The sequence below is a fragment of the Vigna umbellata genome, chromosome 1 (assembly GCF_029865625.1).
Source record: "Vigna umbellata cultivar VRB3 chromosome 1, Vumbellata_1.0, whole genome shotgun sequence".
In the NCBI taxonomy this organism is placed as follows: Eukaryota; Viridiplantae; Streptophyta; class Magnoliopsida; order Fabales; family Fabaceae; genus Vigna; species Vigna umbellata.
The window spans coordinates 94,936,762-94,956,839 of record NC_142165.1 but is presented as its reverse complement, the minus strand read 5'-3'; the positions used below and the strand labels follow the sequence as shown (position 1 = coordinate 94,956,839).

General features: G+C 29.6%; 1 protein-coding gene and 1 long non-coding RNA gene across 6 annotated transcripts; one reads left to right on the top strand and one right to left on the bottom strand.

Moving 5' to 3' along the window:
- Positions 1 to 10,108: 10,108 nt before the first annotated feature.
- Positions 10,109 to 15,500, top strand: LOC124828953 (bifunctional dihydrofolate reductase-thymidylate synthase-like). 5 transcript variants are annotated; one of them, XM_088104888.1, is made up of 12 exons: positions 10,109 to 10,255; positions 10,758 to 11,198; positions 11,293 to 11,692; positions 11,768 to 11,812; positions 11,997 to 12,062; positions 12,957 to 13,018; positions 13,104 to 13,178; positions 13,267 to 13,432; positions 13,524 to 13,647; positions 14,058 to 14,164; positions 14,279 to 14,396; positions 15,263 to 15,500. In XM_088104888.1, exons 2-11 carry the CDS (start codon positions 10,774 to 10,776, stop codon positions 14,387 to 14,389), a joined length of 1,581 nt encoding a protein of 526 aa, XP_087961014.1. In that variant the 5' UTR covers positions 10,109 to 10,255; positions 10,758 to 10,773; the 3' UTR covers positions 14,390 to 14,396; positions 15,263 to 15,500. The 5 variants fall into 5 exon arrangements, with proteins under 5 accessions (XP_087961014.1, XP_087961016.1, XP_087961015.1 ...); XM_088104890.1 differs by having other exon boundaries at positions 15,256 to 15,500; XM_088104889.1 differs by having other exon boundaries at positions 14,855 to 15,500.
- Positions 15,501 to 16,449: 949 nt separating this feature from the next.
- On the bottom strand, positions 16,450 to 17,201 carry LOC148206890 (uncharacterized). The gene is made up of 2 exons (XR_015783780.1): positions 17,059 to 17,201; positions 16,450 to 16,936 (listed from the first exon to the last, which is right to left on the bottom strand). It is a non-coding gene; the product is annotated as an uncharacterized LOC148206890 (long non-coding RNA).
- Positions 17,202 to 20,078: the final 2,877 nt, after the last annotated feature.

Here is a 20,078-nt window from a genome sequence, read left to right as displayed (position 1 = left end):
TCCTATAATATTTTAAGTACATCTCTTAACTGCTTTCTAATATTATAATTTGGTGATGTCTATGCATATACATCTGCAATATATTTGGGATGTCACAATTTTAAATATTATTTTTATTTTCATTATTATTACTCTTATTTTAATTTTTTAATAAAACTATTATAAAAATATAAATTATATGTTAATAATTATTAAAATATAAATATAATAAATAATATTATAATTTTTATTTAAATTCAATATTTATTAAATTTTAAATAAAAAGAAAAAGAGTTAACATATTCTACAGATTTTAATATCTGATAAACAAGATTTTAAAATTTGGTTTTTATTTAAAATTTAATAATTATTTAATTTATTTTAATATAATTTAATATATTTGAATATATTAAATCAAATTTATTATTATTGTTATTATTTATTTTTTAGCATTATTTTTATTATTTTATTTTTATTTTTATGTTTTTAATATAATTATTATTATAATATAAATTATATTTTAATAATTATTAAAATATAAAATTATATTAAATAATATTTAAATTTTAAATTAAATTAAATAATTAGTAAGGTGGTAAAGGTACTTTTAATAAGAGAAAAAAAATAAAAAAATATTTATTAAAGTTAAAGATGAAAGTTTTAAAAAGTTAAAAATAAACATGAAATGTTAGAAGATTAAAAATAAAATTTTTGAAAATACAGACATGTTAAAAGACGTAGATGAAACACCGTAAAAAAATATGTAATTTGGATCCAACATTAGTGAGTCGTAACTATAGTAAAAAAACACTTTAAAATCAACCTAGAGAAGAGACCCTCTGATTATTATTTATATTCTAATATAGTGATATAGATAAAATATCAAATAGAATTTTACTCCAAATAAAAGAATAGAGAACAACTCTGACACAGAAACAGCTCACAATTAATAACCCAGAATGACGTGTAAACATATAAAAAGAAATATTTATTTTTATACTTTTAAATAATTTGAAACGACATAATATAGTGTGGTAAAATAAAGAGATTTAGTTGACAATTAGCGTTATAGATATAGGGTTTTGATGAAAAGTTATGGGTATTAAACAACAAAATACTAATAATTATAAATCATAAAAAAGTTTACATTTTCCACTTCATCAAAATAAAATAAAAGTTATGGGTATTAAACAACAAAATACTAATAATTATAAATCATAAAAAAGTTTACATTTTCCACTTCATCAAAATAAAATAAAATAAAATAAAAGGATATAATAATTTTTATTTTTATTTTTTAGTATGATTAATTAAATTAAAATAAAGTATAAACTAACATTACATGTTCATAAATTAAATGTGCCGTAAACTTGAAGACATATATGACACTTGTTTATTTTTGGGGTTGTGAGTTATACCATTCACATGTAGATGACATGAGAAAAAGTTAAAGATGTCGAGTGTTAGTTAATGAATGTGTTTAATCTAAAATATTGTTGAAGAAAATTAAACCATTTAGGAAGAATGACTGAGCTATTTCAATGACATTTAAATTAACTGCTATTAACTCACTAAGTACCCTTTTTAACTGGACTTGATTTTATCTATGGTGTTTTCAAGCGAACACAGTACGTGCATTCTCCAAAAGCAATCCAAGTACCTCTTTTTGTCTGACTGTGATGCAAACTCCACTGATATGACACCCTACTATTGCGTACATCACTACCCAGGCCCTGATGTTATAAAATTATCATGTAATTAAGAAAACAAAACCATTGCTAAAATCATACACAGAGGCATAATAACACACTATTTAGATCAATCACAACTCAAATTCTTTTGTTAAGGAACTGCTTGAGGAGTAGTTTTACTTATAGTTGAACATGAGACGACGGAAAGGGATATGGGTATCGACTAGGGGTGGAAAATCGAAAATTTTAAACTAGAGAAAGAAAATAACTTGTCAATTAAGATATTTTGGATTTTGAGAGCAAAAAAAAGGAAGAGGAGTTCAACAGAAGTGCGGGAGGGACTTTGATTGAATACAGTTATAAAATTGTTATTGTGAATGTAACAATAATATCTGTCAATATATATAAGAAAAAAGAAATCAATCTTAGACTACTATCAAGGCTACAATCAGGTAATTGACATCCACAAATCACAATTTGTCAAATTTATCAACTAACACAATGATAATGATAAGATATGAAACCTACGATCAAAATCACTTTCTCAGTCTCAATCGTGGACTATTTCCAATATCCACAATGTATCTATCATTATTTGTTTTCCCAACATTTATAAAGGGTAATTCTACTTTAGAAGGTTCTCTATGGTAGACAGGATGTCTCATTTACTTGTGCCAAATCTCAAGCTAACTTTCTGTATTGAACTGATAAGTCTTTATGTCACTTACACCATGAAACCAATAGAGTTCATCTTTCCGTTCACCCACTCCAATTAGCATCCTCGAAATATAGTTCTACATTGCACAAAACCTATCAGTAAAATGCACTATACATTTTGATTCATCTATCAATTGTGATACTGAAATCAAATTGTAATTCAACTTTACAACATATAGAAAATTTCCAAGTTTCAATCCTCCATTAAGGAAAACTAATCCTTCTTTGTTTGCCATAACTAATTCACCATTTAGCAATTCCACAAGGCACCCTTCCAAAGCTCGACTCTCCCACAAGTTATCTAACGTTCTTGTTATATGGTTAGAGGCACCACCGTCAACAATCTACAACTTACATGCTTTCTTACCGGTCATTGTTTCACTTGCATTTGCCTTTTGAGAATTCAACATGGTTGCCAAGATCTGTCACTACTCATTACGCAGTCCCACTACTTCTGGTTTTTTAGTGTCTGGCTTCGTATGAGTCTCATATATGAAACCCCCTTTTCTTTGAGCCTACAAAGAGATCTTCATTACCTTACCCAATTCCTTGTAGTTTTCTCCTTTTAGTTGCCCCTGTGTAATCATATTTCTATGATTATCACTCTCACTCAGATCGTAGGGCGATGATGGTTTCTTCACTGTCTCGATTTCAATATTCTATCTTTTCTTTGCCTTTTCAACAATGTAGCTACGTTATGAGAGAATGAGATATCAGAAATTTAGCTCTAATTCCATGCCAAATTGTATACAAAGTATGATCTTTCATTGATTATAAAATGTTAATATATACACTGAAAAGAAAATCAATCTTAGATTACAATCACGTAATTGACAATGACATCCACAAACCACAATTTGTCAAATTTGTCCACTAATAAAAGAAACATAATAATAATGGTAAGATATGAGACCTTCAAATAAGATTTTATTTTTATTTGATAGAAAAACAAATATAAAACGATTAAGATATTTTTTAAAAATATATAGAAAAAAAATGTTTTCAAAATATAGTAAGATTTTATAAATTTTACTTGAAAATTTATTTTCAATTACTTTCAAATCCCTTAAAATAATAATACACTTTACTTTCAAATTTATTTAATTGCTTTTCTTTAAATCCTTTGTCAAAAAAGAAAAAAAAAAGAAAAGAAAAAGAAGAACACGGTTCATTTTTTTTTTCAACTACTTTCATCTACCAACCGAGAATATAATGGCAATAGGCAAGTTGATGGTAGGAAATGGTTCCATGTCTATTTTGTTGAAGTCCTCTTTCCCACGTAATGTATTCTTTCTGTTCAATTTAAGAGTTAACTTTACCTTGTTTTCATGCTACCATAAACAATCAAACATTTATTTTCTGCATGAAATATAAATGATTTTTGTTTATTTTTTGTGACCATTATTGAAAATCTGTAACTAAATAATATTATCACTCGTATTTTCGACTAAAAGATAACGAAACAAATGCTGACAGCTGTGATGTGGTAAACATCATGGGAAGCCATATGCACGAATAATGACAAAACATCATTTGCAAACAATGACGGATATATATTGGAACATTAGTGTTACCCAATTATTATTATTATTATATTATTATTATTATTTAAATCGAAACTTTTGTCTGCTCTTAATTCGGTTTTGATTTTTTTGTTACCTTTTACCATTTTGGTTTTCCTATTTCAAAGCCAAGCATAAACAATGTGTCCACAAAGAGAAATGTGGCTTATACTTTCTTGCTTTAAAGGGCAACATTCCACAACAATTATTGATACATCATTCAAAAAATTTATTTGTAATGTGTAAAATATGTTAAATTTTGCTCTTACCCAGAGTCAATAATTGTATCTAAATATTGTCAGTTTCGCAATCTTATATTTCTTTTATCGTAATTTTATCCTTAAAAAAATCTTAATAAATTAAAAGAAATATATATATATATATATATATAATGTTTTTAATATTAAAATAATTTTTTTTATCAAGATACAAATTTTTGGGTATTATTTTTCAATAAAATATATATTTTACCAAGTTAATCTATATAATAAGATAAAAGTTTACATTTAAATGTCCGAATAAGTTATAGAAGTGAATTTTTGAAATATAAAATAGCAAAAAAAACATCTAAGAAACTATATAATAATAGCTTATAAACTGTCCTAATCCATTACAAGCTTCAGTAGTTTCCAATATACTGGACTAAAATAGTTCTTTAATTCAAATTTCGTAAATTAATTGAGCTAAGGCCAACAGACATATCTTTCATATAAACTGTTCCCGAATTGACACATCTACGTTATATAAGGGAAGTTTCAATTGAGATGAAAATCAACTGAAAATTACATTTGTGGTTTGTTGATGAAGACATGGACGACCAAGATTCCATCAGAAACAAAATCTTAAATAAAAATTAAATATAAGTGTTTGGATAATCTCATCAAAAGATTTCAACTAATTAAGTTAGTACCTACATTATTTATCAATAGCAATTAATTAGCTGAATGTATCATGTGATTGCCACGACTAAGATGAATAATTTGATAGGTGTCATGATATTATAGGGCGTATAAGAATTTCCCGCCCTTAGCACTGTGGGGCCCGCACTTGCTTTCCCTGCTTTTAATATTAGGTACATTTTGCATTTTTAATTCCAAGAATACCCTCACAACCTCCATATTATTATCAAATTAAACTTCTATTATAATAATAGTAACCCTCAGCTAATTTATACTGTTAGTATGTTTTTTATCTCAGTTGTAATTTTGATAATGTATTTTTACAAAATATATAATTTGGTTTTAAAATTATTTTTTATAATTTATTACGCATATCTTAATAATTTTATTATTTTGATTCAGACTTAATTTTTAGTTTCAAAATATATCAAATCAATAATAAATTGAGCATGGTAACGGGTTTTTATAATTGCTATCCTTCTCAATATTGTAAAAAAAGTACGATTATAATAATACGTCTGTGTATGATATTAAAAATAACATTATTATGGATAGATAATTAAATTAAAAGTGAAACTATTCATATACATTTAAAAATTAAAAGGCTAAAATTATGTACAAAATATACCGAAATTATAAATAAAGGAAATGAATTTGATTAATATGATAGAAGAGCAAAATAATATTTAAACTAATTTTCAATAAAACTTTTGTATGACTTTTTCATGGCTGATTATCACTCTATGATTGTTGAATTACGTCTAGTGTTGTCAAAATGGATTAGAATTTGCAAGCCAATCCAGTCTATCATAGATTCAGACTGGATTGAGTTTAAAAAAATGTCATTTTTTTACACGGGTCAATTTTCAATCTGATCCACTTAAAACTCAGCTCATCCGAATTGAACCCGTGATGAGTCGGGTTGACTCACCAACCCACTTAATTTAATTTAATTATTTATTAATTTATATTTTAATATTATTCGTTAACATTTTTTTTATTGTGTTGCAGATGTGATAAAAAAAATATGTTTTCTAGAGAGAAAAATTCATGGATTTATCTAGACTCTAATATTATAAATGGATAAGTGACATAAGTATTCAATTTTAAAAACTTATTTGTTTGTTCTGCTTGCTTTTGAATTACATTTGGATTGTTTGGTACTATTTTTATTTAGAATTGTCTTTTAGAGTTTAACATCATTTTAGAGTGAAATTTATTTAAATTTGAATTACAAAAAAATTTAACTTTTTTTAGATTTGAAAAAAAAAATGTAATTAAGTGAATCAACCCGTTTAACCCACCAATATGTAGTGAGTCGGATCGGGTTCAAATATTTTTGGTTCGCTAATAAATAAGTCGGGTTAGGTTGACTCACTAAGTGACCAACCCGTGATAGATCGGATCGAGTCAAGCCGAGTTATCTGTTTTGACAACAATACCTATAGATAAGGTTGAACACAGTTAACTTAAATACTATAAATTGTAATTTATCTATACTGTCTTATACTTTAAAAAACTAAACTATTTATACTAAAAACTAATTAATTTGTTTAGTAGTTCAGTTTTAATATAAATTATTTTGTTACGAACGAGTTTCATAATTTTAAAACATGTTATATATGATTTTTTTAGACTTTGTTTTAGGAGTTTTCATCTTCAGTTCGTCTGATTGAAGAATTGAAACTATAGGATTGATCGTGAGAGCGAGCTCTTCAATTTAGACCAATCAGTTTATCAGATAAGTTCATTGTTTGCTTCTTTTTTGGTCTCTGTGTTAAAATTTCAAGTATGAGTTTAAGCCCCACATTGGATAGAAATGAGAAAATAGAGCAGTATATAAAAGTGAAGACCCATTAATTCGTTTCCTTAAGGTTTTGGGTAGAGGGTGATGTCAATCTCTTATGTGGTTAAATTCAGGTCTCATTGATGTTGTATCTCTCCGGTGAACCTCCTTCACCATAAACCCAACAAGTGTTTTTAGAGCCAAGTGGAGTGTCACATTGAATAAAAATGAGAAAGTAGAGCAGTATATAAAGATGAAGACTCATTAACCCATTACCTTAAGGTTTTGGGTAAAGAGTAGTGTCAATCCCTTATGTGGTTGGACCCAAGTCTCATTGAAGTTCTCCTCATCCTTTCCTGTGCTTGTGGAGCTATTTTAGGCTTTCTATAATGGTTTGATTTTCCATAAGGCAAGGAATCTAAATACCATTATTCTTAAGTTTTAATATGGTTAGAATTGTGTGTGCATGTTTGATGGTTTGTGATTGATTGAAATTATTATTTTAGTTGATTGAAGCACTGTTAAAATCTGTTTTGAGTTCACGATAATGTGTTGCTTGACACTTTTATTTTGGTCTATAATTGGTAGTATGTTGTATGGATTTTATGTTGGAACTAATGGTTGAAAGTAAGCATGTGTTGTTTGTTTGTAATTGATGAAATTAGAGTCTTGGTTAGTTGAAATTCTGTTAGAATAATATGAAGGTGTGATGTTACAAATTGTCTAGAATTGCGATTATGACAAGTGAATTTTTATAGAGATTGATTTTTTTAATGAACTTGATGTTAGTGGTCAAAGTTTGTACAATTTAAGATTTAGGTAGCTACTTGTATTGCTAAAATTGGTCATTTTGGTATGTTGAGTTGTTGTTGTGTTTGTTGTACGCTTGTTTTGATTGAAATTGATGTTGAATTGGAAGAATCAAGGAATTGACCATTTGATCGAATTGGTATTCAATATGATACTTAAACCTATTTTAGAACCCTTCATTGAGTCAAGAATGTCAAATTGGTCATCTGAATATGTCCATGGTTACCCAAAAGCATTTGGATGAAATTATATTTTCTGATGTGGCATTAAGGGTAACTAATATGCAGTTGAGCGCCACTAATATGTCGCTGAGCAATGGCCATCCAGTGACACTTGGTTTTGGCATTTGTATGCAGGGCGTTGAGTGACGGTGTACTTGTATTTCTGTGTTCTCTCTATTCTGGATTATTTTGAACTTTTCGTGATATTGATTTAATGTATATTTAAATGGAAATATTGATGCTTTATGGATTTTAAATATGAATGTAAGTATGGTTAAAGTATAATGGTAAACATGTATGATGCTCGTTTATGTGTGATATTATGATGATGAATGTGTTATTAGTGGTGAATATGGTATATGTGTTTGATGTAATTCCATGAATCTAGTGGAGAGATTTTATGGGGGTGTTGATGTAGAGGCTCCCAAATGGGGGATGATGCTGACACTCTTAATAACCATCCAGTCTAAAGTAGAGAGGATGGGGTATATCGTGAAGAATAGTAGGAGGACCTTAGTATAGTGGTTGTTTCTTGGCTATATGTTTGATAAATTAACATTTGTGTGTGGTAGTTTGATGGTATGGTAGTTTGATATGGGTGAGTTGTTTCACCATATTCGGGTGTAGGTCCCCTAAGAGCTCGATATGAATACATGTATCCGGATAGTCAAGTCTATAATGAATGATTGTATGTCTTAGGATTCATTGATTTATTTGTGTTATATGATTAATTCTATAAAAGTGATATATGATTAATTTTGGTACATTAGCTTATCATTTTCTTTCTGTTTGTTTGTCTGTGTGTTTCTTCTTGTTTGCGATGATCACCTTAATGGTATGAGTAGATGAAAATGTTCCCATTGATCCAGTGCAGGATATAAGAAAGTGAGTTTAAGCCTAACTCAACCCCACAAAACCGGCTTGTAAGGTGAGGTTTGCACCTCACTTATATTATAATTTGGCCTTATCTCTAGTCGATGTGGAACTTTCAACACCCCCATTTCACGCCGAGGTATAGACATCTCGTGCGTGATAGTAGAAATTGGGTGGTCTGATAACGGCCCAATAGTGGGTGAAATAGAAGAATAGAATGCCCACTTAGAACTCGCTAGGATAGGCTCTAACCATGGCTCTGATACCATATTAGAAAGTGGGTTTTTAAGCCTAACTCAACCCCCACAAAACCGGCTTGTAAGGTGAGGTTTACACCTCACTTATATATATATTATAATTTGTTCTTATCTCTAGTCGATGTGGGACTTCCAACACACCCCCTTCACGCTGAGGTATAGACATCTCGTGCGTGATAGTAGAAATTGGATGGTCCGATAATGGTCCGATAGCGGGTGGAATAGAAGAATAGAATGCCCATTAGAACTCGCTAGAAAAAAAAATACAGGACGATAATAATGTTGTTGAAGCTTAGATATAGACAATTTTCGCTTTCTATTTCATCAGTCTTGGAAATCAATATTACGTTTTTGTTTTCAATTTAATATAACTCTTAAAAGGTTTAAAATCTTGGTTTTTGTTTTCAGTTTAATACAACTCTTAAAAGATTTTAAATCTTGGTATTGGTATGAATGTATATTTGATGTTATGGTTATGTATAAGATCATTGTAATAACTTTATAAATATATGTCTTTGGAGCTATCTACCTTTTGAACCTATACGTGTGACGACTCTTTTTATAGATGTATACTATTAAAATGAGATGTTAGGACATGTATTTGATACAATTCATTAATTATTTATTAGATGTATTTTTATCAATTTTCTTAATTTTGAATCATTTTAAATTAATAATGAATTATCTATAATAAATCTAAGATATAGTTCATATGTAAAAGTATGTATTCACTATAAAACTGATTGTAATTTACATACTAAAAAATATTTATTTATTATTAAAAATAACTATATAAAATAAATATTTATTTTGGACTAATATTCAATATATTTTTTATTTTTAAAATGTTATCATTCTCGTTAAATGAATACACATTCCTTATCCTAATATTATTAATCCTTTCTATTGTTGATTTTTTAAATATACTGCTACATTTTCATTTTAAAATTAATTTCTTTTAATAACTACTTTGTCATTTAATTCGATTAATACACCTTAATATTACATATGATCGTTTAATTTAATTTATTTATTTTTTAATATTGTTTTATCAAAATGTTTATTTAGTACAATATAAATTTGGTTATATATAATCAAATATTTGTCTTACCTTAAATAATTGCCTTTGGGTTGGTGGAAGGGCATTTATGAAAAAGTGTAAAAGATGTATAGAAATTCACTTTATGGTAACCTACACTGCAGAGAAACTCACGCCTACGTGGCAATTCACGTCAACTGTGGTTTTGGATTTTCTTCTCTCTCCATTTTGCTTTCACTCTCTATTTATTTCCTCTCTCTCTCCTTTACTTTGTTTTCTCTGTCAATAAACCTCTTTTCTCCTTCTCTTACACACTCTGACTTTCGGTTTCAGCTTCTTTTTTTTCTTTCACTATTTTTGTCTGCTTCACATTTTGCAATTTTCAGACCGAAGCAGAAAATAGTTCGCACAACATTGTTAGGTCAGTGCATTTCGCGGGCCCCCTTTTAGATCCGTTCACATTTCTATTCCTGTATTTCTAGATTTTTTATTTTATTCTTGAATCTGCTGCAGGTGTTGTTTATGGAATTTTAGATTATATTAGTTGATGTTGGTTGGTACGCAGTGTGATAATTTTTTTAGAGATTATGTTTGCTTCTTAATTTATTGTTTTTCTCTATGGTTTAGATGGTTTCATTGTGTTTCTGTTACTTTTTTCTAAGTTATTGTGATGGGATGAGAAAGATCATAGTAAGATCATAGTGTTGTGTTTATGATTAATCTAGTTTAAGTAGGTGACTGGATTTTGGAAATTTTTCTTATACTAATTTGTATTTTTAAAGTATTTGAATTGGTTCAGAGAATTTGTTTTTTGCAGCCAGGGAAAAGGGCAGGGGACAGGATGGATTTTTTATTAACTCGTTAATTTTATACTGCACGTGTTCCATTTGTTGGATTCAGATTCCACTTTATTTGTTCCGCAGGCTTTTGAGTCTTCTGATGGCAAGTGATTCTTTTGTGATTTCCAATGGCAATGGCAAGTCAGAGCCTCCTCCACAGAGGAGTTACCAAGCAGTAGTAATTGCCACCAGAGATATGGGCATTTCTAAGGATGGAAAATTGCCCTGGATGTTACCCGCTGATCTCAAATTTTTTGATGAGATCACTACTATAACATCTGATCCGGGGAAGAAGAATGCCGTTGTGATGGGTAGAAAAACATGGGAGAGTATCCCTCCTGAGAATAGGCCTCTTCCTGGTCGCCTTAACGTTGTTCTGACTCGCTCGGGTAGCTTTGATATTGCAACTGCAGAGAATGTTGTGATATGTGGAAGTGTGTCTTCTGCTATGGAACTTTTGGCTGCTTCTCCATACTGCCTGTCAATTGAGAAAGTATTTCTTACAGGAGGTGGTGAGATATTCAGGTATATTTATATTTTAGTTACCTTCCTGCTTCTTTCCTTTTGTAATCATAGTAAGTTTTTTTTTACCGATGTAGCTGATAATTGTTATGTACAGAGAGGCTCTTAATGCACCTGGATGCGAAGCTGCTCATATTACAGAAGTTGAGGCAAGCATTGAGTGTGACACTTTTATGCCTCGAGTTGATACCTCTCTATTCCAGCCATGGTATTCATCATTTCCTTTGGTGGAAGACAACCTCCGCTATTCTTTCACCACTTATGTGCGTGTTAGGAGTTCTCCGGCTGAGTCCCTAGGTCAAAATGCTGATCCAGTTTTTGATAATGGTTCAGACTCTTTAAATTTTGAGGTCAATAAATTTTCTTTTCTTCCAAAATTCATTTATGAGAGACATGAGGAATTTAAGTATCTAAGTTTGGTTCGAGAAATTATTTCTGAAGGCACAATTAAGGATGATAGGACAGGGACTGGTACCTTGTCGAAATTTGGCTGCCAGGTAACATCTCGATTGCTCTGTTCAGCAGTTGCAATGATTTATATGTATGCTTACACCTTCTCTATAATTCCACAGATGAGGTTTAATCTGCGCAGAAACTTTCCGCTTATAACAACCAAAGTGTGTATGAATTTGTATAAACTACTGCATAGTAATTTCTTATTTTTCTTGTTTCGTTTCCTTATGTTATTTTGATGTAATTGTTGTTTGTTTTGTCACTTTTAAAGTTTATGAAGACTGAAGAAGAATATATATTGTACTTCATGATATAAAAGTTGACATGATTTCTTAATTTGGTTCCTAGAAAGTATTTTGGCGAGGGGTTGTTGAGGAGCTTCTTTGGTTTATCAGCGGCTCAACAAGCGCCAAGGTAATGATATCTGTACCAATCTTTTCCGCGCAGACGTGCTTACATGCCCTTTTCTAGTTATGTTACTGTTCACAAAGTCGCCTGCACGAACCAAATATTGGGGAACTAGGTTGGTTTACACACATGGGAAGCTTTGTAGTCTCCTACCCAACTCATTATTCCCCCCCTCTTCCCTTTTCAAAATTTTAATCAACTTATACATTGTTGTGTTGTGAATCAAATGATATATGTTGGATCCTTATTAATCTGTGCACTGATGACTAAGATATCAATACCTTTTATGTTCAACGATTTTTTAGTGACTAAATGTCGTGATAAAGCGGGGCTTTCGAGAATTTGTAGGCTGGCTTTACATTAGTTGGCTCTATAATAAATGCCTATGTTCATGAAATTGGGGGCTTGACATTAGTTGACTCTAATTTTGATAATAAATTCTTATGTCCATAAAGTTGGCATTATCGTGAATTAGGAAGTGAGTTTAAGAGGCAATTAATCTTTACAAAACTAGTTTATAAAGTGAGGATTGTCTCTATTTATATTAATTGACCATATTTTTAGTCGCTATATACACTGAAGTTTTTTTAAAATCTATTTGCAATGGTTAAAATATTATCATGAAAGGGTTTCATGATGACATGACTAGCACCTTTTCATTATTAATATTGAATAATTTTACCAAAATACATGCCTCAATAATATAGCTTAATAGCTTCCTGCTAACAATTTTTAGTTATTTTTCCAAACATAGCTAGAGTATAAAAAGCTGCTGAACCAAAATTCAATTAAATCACTGTGTTCTGCGTGAAGGCATATTAGTGGTTTACAAGAATGTCTCGCTGGTTCATTAGATACGACCAGAGTGAATTTTATTCTGAAATCATTTTGTATTGACAGGTGCTGCAAGAAAAAGACATTCATATCTGGGATGGCAATGCATCTAGAGAATACCTTGATAGGCAAGAATGACCTACTAATTTTTGTAGGAACTACAATTTTTTCTTCTCTGTGCATTTGTTAACTGGATTTACAATTTATATACAGCATTGGTTTGAGAGAAAGGGAGGAGGGTGACTTAGGACCTGTTTATGGGTTTCAGTGGAGGCACTTTGGAGCCAAGTAGGTGGATGTACCTTTATTTTATATGTCATTAGGCATCATTTTGTGGCCTTGCTTAGTTCCTTATTTTCCATCTTACATTTTACAGGTATACTGACATGCATGCTGACTACTCTGGCCAAGGATTTGATCAGCTTCTGGATGTTATTAACAAGATAAAGCATAACCCTGATGATCGACGGATCATTCTTTCAGCTTGGAATCCATCTGATCTTAAATTGATGGCACTTCCCCCCTGCCACATGTTTGCGCAGGTCTGCAGCTATATTTGGGTTTATCTTGGAATAACTATCTCTTTCTCTCGTTCTGCTTTCATAAAGTTTTGTCAACAAAAAATTCCTGCAGTTTTACGTAGCAAATGGGGAATTGTCGTGTCAAATGTATCAGCGATCTGCGGACATGGGCCTGGGGGTGCCATTTAATATTGCATCTTATGCTCTCCTGACATGCATGATTGCTCATGTTTGTGGTAAGCAAATTATGTCAGTGTTACAGACTTAAATTTGTTCTCAGACGTACATGGCATCTTAATTCCTTTTCATGATACAGATTGGTCATTATTTGATTTTAAATGACTTTAAGCTGATTAATGGGTTATGATTCACAAAGATTTTATATTATTATGATTAGCATACTTTTTGTATGGAATGGCAAAATAGTCCTTTTGGATGCCAATAATCAGATTCTCTGAAAAATTAGAATGCCCTTAAAAAGAAAGATATAGGTTTGGGTGTGTTCTGTTTCACCGTTTAAAGTTTGGGTGTGGCTCTGATGTTTTTGGGTTGTAATCTTACGTAGAGAGATACAGCTTTTATATTAAAATAAAATTGAAATCAGATATCGGACTGATCTAACCATATCATATCCTGTTCTTGTCAGACCTTGTTCCGGGTGATTTTAGTCATGTTATCGGGGATGCACATGTTTACCGCAATCATGTGAGACCTTTGCAGGAACAGCTTCAGAATCAACCAAAACCTTTTCCGGTAGGTGTAAATGTTAAAAAAACATTTGCTTAACGTAGATGCCCACAAAATATTTACAATTATGCACTCGTATAAACTGCCTTTTCCTTGTTGATTGCCTATACCTCAATTCAGATTTTGAAGATAAACCCAAAGAAGAAAGATATAGATTCCTTTGTTGCTGCCGATTTCAAGCTCATTGGATATGACTCTCACAAGAAGATAGAAATGAAGATGGCTGTTTAGGGATCTTGTAAGACTCTCACACCCTGCTTCTATGCTTTCTGAAATGGGGCAAATAATATATATATATATATATATATATATATATTATATTTGCTTGATTTTATTTATGTAAGGAATTTTTATAATATCTGGTTGACATTTGCACCTGTGGCAAACAGAAAAAACAGCTGATCAGGATTCATATTGAACTAGTTTTGACTGGCTGACTGTAAAAATTCTGCTCTTCCAAACAATGAAAATTGAAATAAAATTGGCTTTTCAAAATTGTTTATTACACGACATAAAAAATTTGAAAATCAATTTCACTAGTAATTTTCTGAATTTAAAGGTACACTCTGAAAGTACGTTATTAATTTCTTTTTCTCAAATTTACAGAGAATGAGTCGGTAGTGCTTTACATTCACTTGATATTGTGTTTCATAAGTTGGTCATCAAACTGAAACATGGTATTTTCATTGTTTCAAGTATAACCATAGGACCTATATATTAAATTTATGGACGAATAAAAGAATATCGCTGGATATACTTCAAGCTTTGCTTGTTACTACTGGGAATCCTTTAGGTCCACATGTCTCGTGGCTCTAAGGTGATTTAGGTTGAGGGTTTTTTCATTTCTTTTCCATTTTCCTCGTATACTTTTGACTTTTGAGAATTTTTTGTATGTATTGTGTTGGCCATTTTATTATGATTCTTTACCTCCCCTGGCCACAGTAAAAAAAAAGGAGGAAAGAAGTGCCGGAATCACTGGGATGTAGCATTGCTACATCTTTTTTCTGGCTTTGTTTAATCTTTTGACACTCTTCGTTGTTTCTTATTTTTGTTGCTTCTGTATGTTGTCCTTGCCAATTTCCCGCTGTGATTTGGAGCTATCAGCGCAGAAATGAGTAAAGGATGGATTCAAAAAATACATATATGTATCAAAACTCAAAGGTGTCAAATATTTATATCTTACCAGCTTTTCTGAATTATCCATGCATGTCTGGGTGCTGCTGCTCTTTTCTTTATGTAAATATTAGAGTCTCCACAGTCCACCCGTTTTGGATCTTTGGTGACTCAAATGCTAAATTTGCACAAGATTATAGAATAAATAAGAGCAAAGACTTTATTTATATTTGTGATGTTTAAGATCTTTATTAAAGTATCTTGATATTGCATAAAATCTAAAATCTGAAGTTAATTTTTTTTTATCTCGAGCAATCTTTCATTTAACAAGTTAAAAAAGTTATTAATGTGAGATCTCCTAAGTTTTTTATGTTGGAGTAAAAATTACCATAAAATGTTAGAAGTGATGTTACCTAAAATAAATTAAGATTAAAATTTAACGAAACATCAAAAATATCTTAGTATGTATTTCTTATTCTTTTATTTTAAAGTTGAGTTGAGTTAATTTCGAATGTGATTGAAATGTGTGCATTATAAGTTTTAGATGCGTAAAAGTTTGACTTATGTAAAATCAAACTAGTAGTTGAACTGTTTTGTTAATCATGGACTGTAAGGTTATGCAATTAGTAAATAAAGTTTTTGCAAGAAATTACAGTGAGTATTTTTAACTAACGTTAGCATTTATTAATACAAATTTATATTTATATACTAAAATTGTACATTGAATCATTACTATATAAGTTTATTTTTATAAAATTGTATTTAAATTAAATACTTTTTAAATATATAAATTATGACAAACTAGAGTCGACGAATTTGACGAATTAGAGTAGTTCATTAGTTCATATGTTCTATTACATGATTATGTACAAGATATTTCACCAATTCCTTTAGGTTATAACCGGCCTTTTTACGAGTCATCCAAAATATACAAAAAAAAAAATATGAACCTTGGGACACTAGGTGGTGACGTGCATGGCAGCCCCACCGCCTATGGCAGTTGCGTAGAATGGTCAGATCAGAGTTGAAAGTGGAAGAAGAATTTTTATAATTATGTATTATCCTGCTTTAAAAAATATATAAGCATTAAATATCTTAAAATAATGAAATATTTTGAAGTGAAATTTACTTCGTCAGTAAAGTATTTTTTGTTTTCTTTTCATGAATAAGAAGAGAAGGAAAACAAATTTATCTCTCTTCAGTGTTCACACTAAAGAAATTCTTTGAATCAACTGGATGGGTTTAATCCATAGAACACTATGTTTATCTATGGTTTCTCCCTAATTATGGTTATAAGTCTAATTACAACAAGTGTTTGTTATGATCTTCATTTGACTGGACTCAAATAATTCGTTCTCTACCTCAATGAATTGGGATATCCGTGACAGAAAAAAGACTTGATCACTGTGAGAGGTCCTTATCTTCAATTCATGATTTCGTTTCTTTTCGAGAAAGAGCTCCGTCAGGCTGTTGAGTGCAATATCCGGGTCTTCGTCCAGCAAAAACTGCTCCCATACCTCCGCAGGAGTGACATCGATCATCCCAAGCAAGTTCTCAATTTGAACAAAAAGTTGGTGCTCCGTGATCCCAAAGTAATTGGAAGCCAGCATTTTGAACCCACCTGGAGTGCAGTAGTAATTCATGTCAATGTGGATATAATGTCACCTGCAATTCAAAACAGTAAGCGAGATTCAAAAAGCCATTTCTTGATGCTTGAAAGAAAGGGTATAAAACTGACTCATCAGTATCTGAAACTAAGAAAAGGATGTGATTGTATTGTATTATACCTGGGGTGCTGGAAATGAGTGAAAATGGTGTGGGATGAAGGGGTGGGGTTGTGATGATTTAGGTTTTCCAAGCCTATCCTGCAAACGAAGGGAACAATTAATTTTCTCCCCAATAAGAATGGGACGGTTCCTGGTGGCAATCAACAACCAATACTATTGGTTTTAAAATTATACATAGATGAAAATGTGCCATGAGTTCCATAGATGAAACAAAATATAAAAATCTAATACCTTTTAATTTGATTAGGATCTAATTTAATATACAATTTCATCTAAACCAAACTCCTTTCCACAACTGCATTAAGCCCCTCTACAAAAAAAAAATCAATAACTTTTACATAATTTTTAACAATTTTTTTATCGTAAATTTGTTAAATATTTTTAAAAGTTCGATAAACATTTTACAATAAAAAATCCTTACAAAGACACATGTTACAATTTTTTTATTATTGTTATCATATTTACACAGTAAATTTTATGATTTTTTAATTGAAAATTATAATGCAATTTTTCATCTTATTTTGATAAATATTATATATATATATATATATATATATATATATATATATATATATATATATATATATATATATATATATAAATATATGTATACACACATGTATGTATAAAGACCAAGTAATTTGATGTAAAAGTTTAAAAGTACAAGTGATTTAAACGACATAAAATGAATAATTTATTTATTAAGTAAAAAATCTTATAAATAAATAAAAATTTAATTCAAATTTTAGTTGATAAAAATCATCAATTCTTTGAAAATATTTTTTTTTTAGTTTTGAGTTAATTGTTAAACATTTTCATGATCTAAGTTTTTTTTATCCATTCTACTTAAGTTTCCATATTTTGAAATATGTATTTTTTATGAAAAGTTTGAGACAGAAATTAACCTTATCTTTGTTAGCCTATGATTATAATCATACTTTTTATTAAATCATAAGTTGTCAGAATTCCACTTAAGGTTATTATATCTTGCAAAGTTAAGTACATTTTTAATAATAGTTTAGAATAAATGGTCTACTTTATGAATGTGAGTTAATCGCAATGTTTTTAGTTTTTATGATTTTATAATATTTTTTAATTATGATTTTAATATTATATGTAATAATGAATTCTTGAAAAAATTGTGATTTTTACGTTCAAAGACCATTAAAGATTCATCTTTCCATGGAAAACATCTCAAGTTGTAGACACGCAAATAAAACTAACTCATGAAAAATGGTATAGATCAACATATTTTTAATTTAATGTTTGTTTAAAAATAATTTATAATTATCCAAATATAACAATAATATCATATTATAAAGGAGACTAAATTTAAGAAGGTGAATGTAAAAAAGGGAAAATATATAAAGTGAAAACATAGAGAGAGAGAAAAAGCACATCATGCAAAGAGAGAAAAAAAAAAAGAGTTTTAAAATCTTATTATATGTCCTAATTAAAATAATTAATTCCTTCTATTAGATATTTGTGAACTGAACTCTATCATCAATGTACGAATTAGGTTTAAGATAGTTAGGTACACCTAAGAAAAGCTTGCATGATTTTTATCATAATTTTTATTGAAAAATGATACTTGAACAACCATTTTTGACAACATTTAGACATGCGCACACGTGTCAAAATCTGAGTGGTTCATTTTCATTTAATTTTTCCAACTGGACCACTCAGATTTTGACACGTGTGCGCGTGTCTAAATGTTGTCAAAAATAGTTGTTCAAGTATCATTTTCCATTTTTATTTGATAACACATTACATATGGTATCGTTGATTGGGGTCACACCAATTAAAAAAGTGACTAAGGAACCAACAAAATATCTCACACTTGTGTTCTTAAGGAACCACTGAGGGCACATAAAGTAAAAGCAAAGCATCATCAGATATCACATTGATATAATAAAACTATACAGTATTTAATATACAATTTTTTTCTGGTTTTGCTATTTTATTTCACACTTTTTATCTCTCTTACTTGTATATTATATTTTATGTTTTCTTTTCCCTTTTATTTTTTCAATTTGTTACATATTATATGCATGCATAATTAAAAAATAAATAAAAATGCAAGACATAATGCAAAAGCAGAATATCTGGCACATGATGGTGATTGCCATATTGAGCTTCTGCACGAGCGCTTCTCCCAATAGGTAGTAATTATATTCGATATTCAAATTCTTTTTCTTTTCTTTTTTCTTTCATACTTTTTTGTTCATTTTATACTATAAAATATATTTTTGACTGGCACACATTATGTTTTAATTTCTAATTTTTCTGTTCAAAGTTCTTTTTACCTAAATCGATAAATGCATGCCTGGATAGCAGTTTTAAAAAATACTATTAAGGTGCTAAATATAAGTGTTTTTGAAAAATAACATTCTTTAAAACTTTCTAAAAATAAGTAATTGAAGTTCACAGATGCTAAATAAAATTTGATTAAGATAAAATGGACAAATTTTTTTCAGTTTTTTTCTGAAGAGGCAACGAGTTATAGTGGTTTTTTAATTTTATTTTCTCTTTATACTAAATGAGTATTAGTTTTATGATTTATAGTCTAACTACCTAGATTATAAGCTGAATGGATCAAAAGTTTGTCTCTTACATTATTTATTTTAATAGTACCTAATTTATTTTCATCTTCAATTAGTTTAGAATTATAATTTGGTAATTTTTTATTCGTATGTATCCTTTTTTCTCAAAATTTAGGAACTCTTTTGATTTCACATTTCACTTGTATATGTCACATTTTTATTAATTTACTATTATACCCACACAGCAATTAATAGTGTGTAACCGATCTTATCGTCACAAATTTTCACAGCTTTTATGAGAGTTGAATGCATATACATTTTAGTATAAACACAAGTTCCTATACTGATTACAAGCTATAATAATTATTAGTATGACTTTCAAAGCATTTTTTATAAATTAAACAAGTTTTTGTTATATATGATTTATGATTAAACCACCATCTAAACCATTTTTATCTTCAATCCAAAGAGACCTAT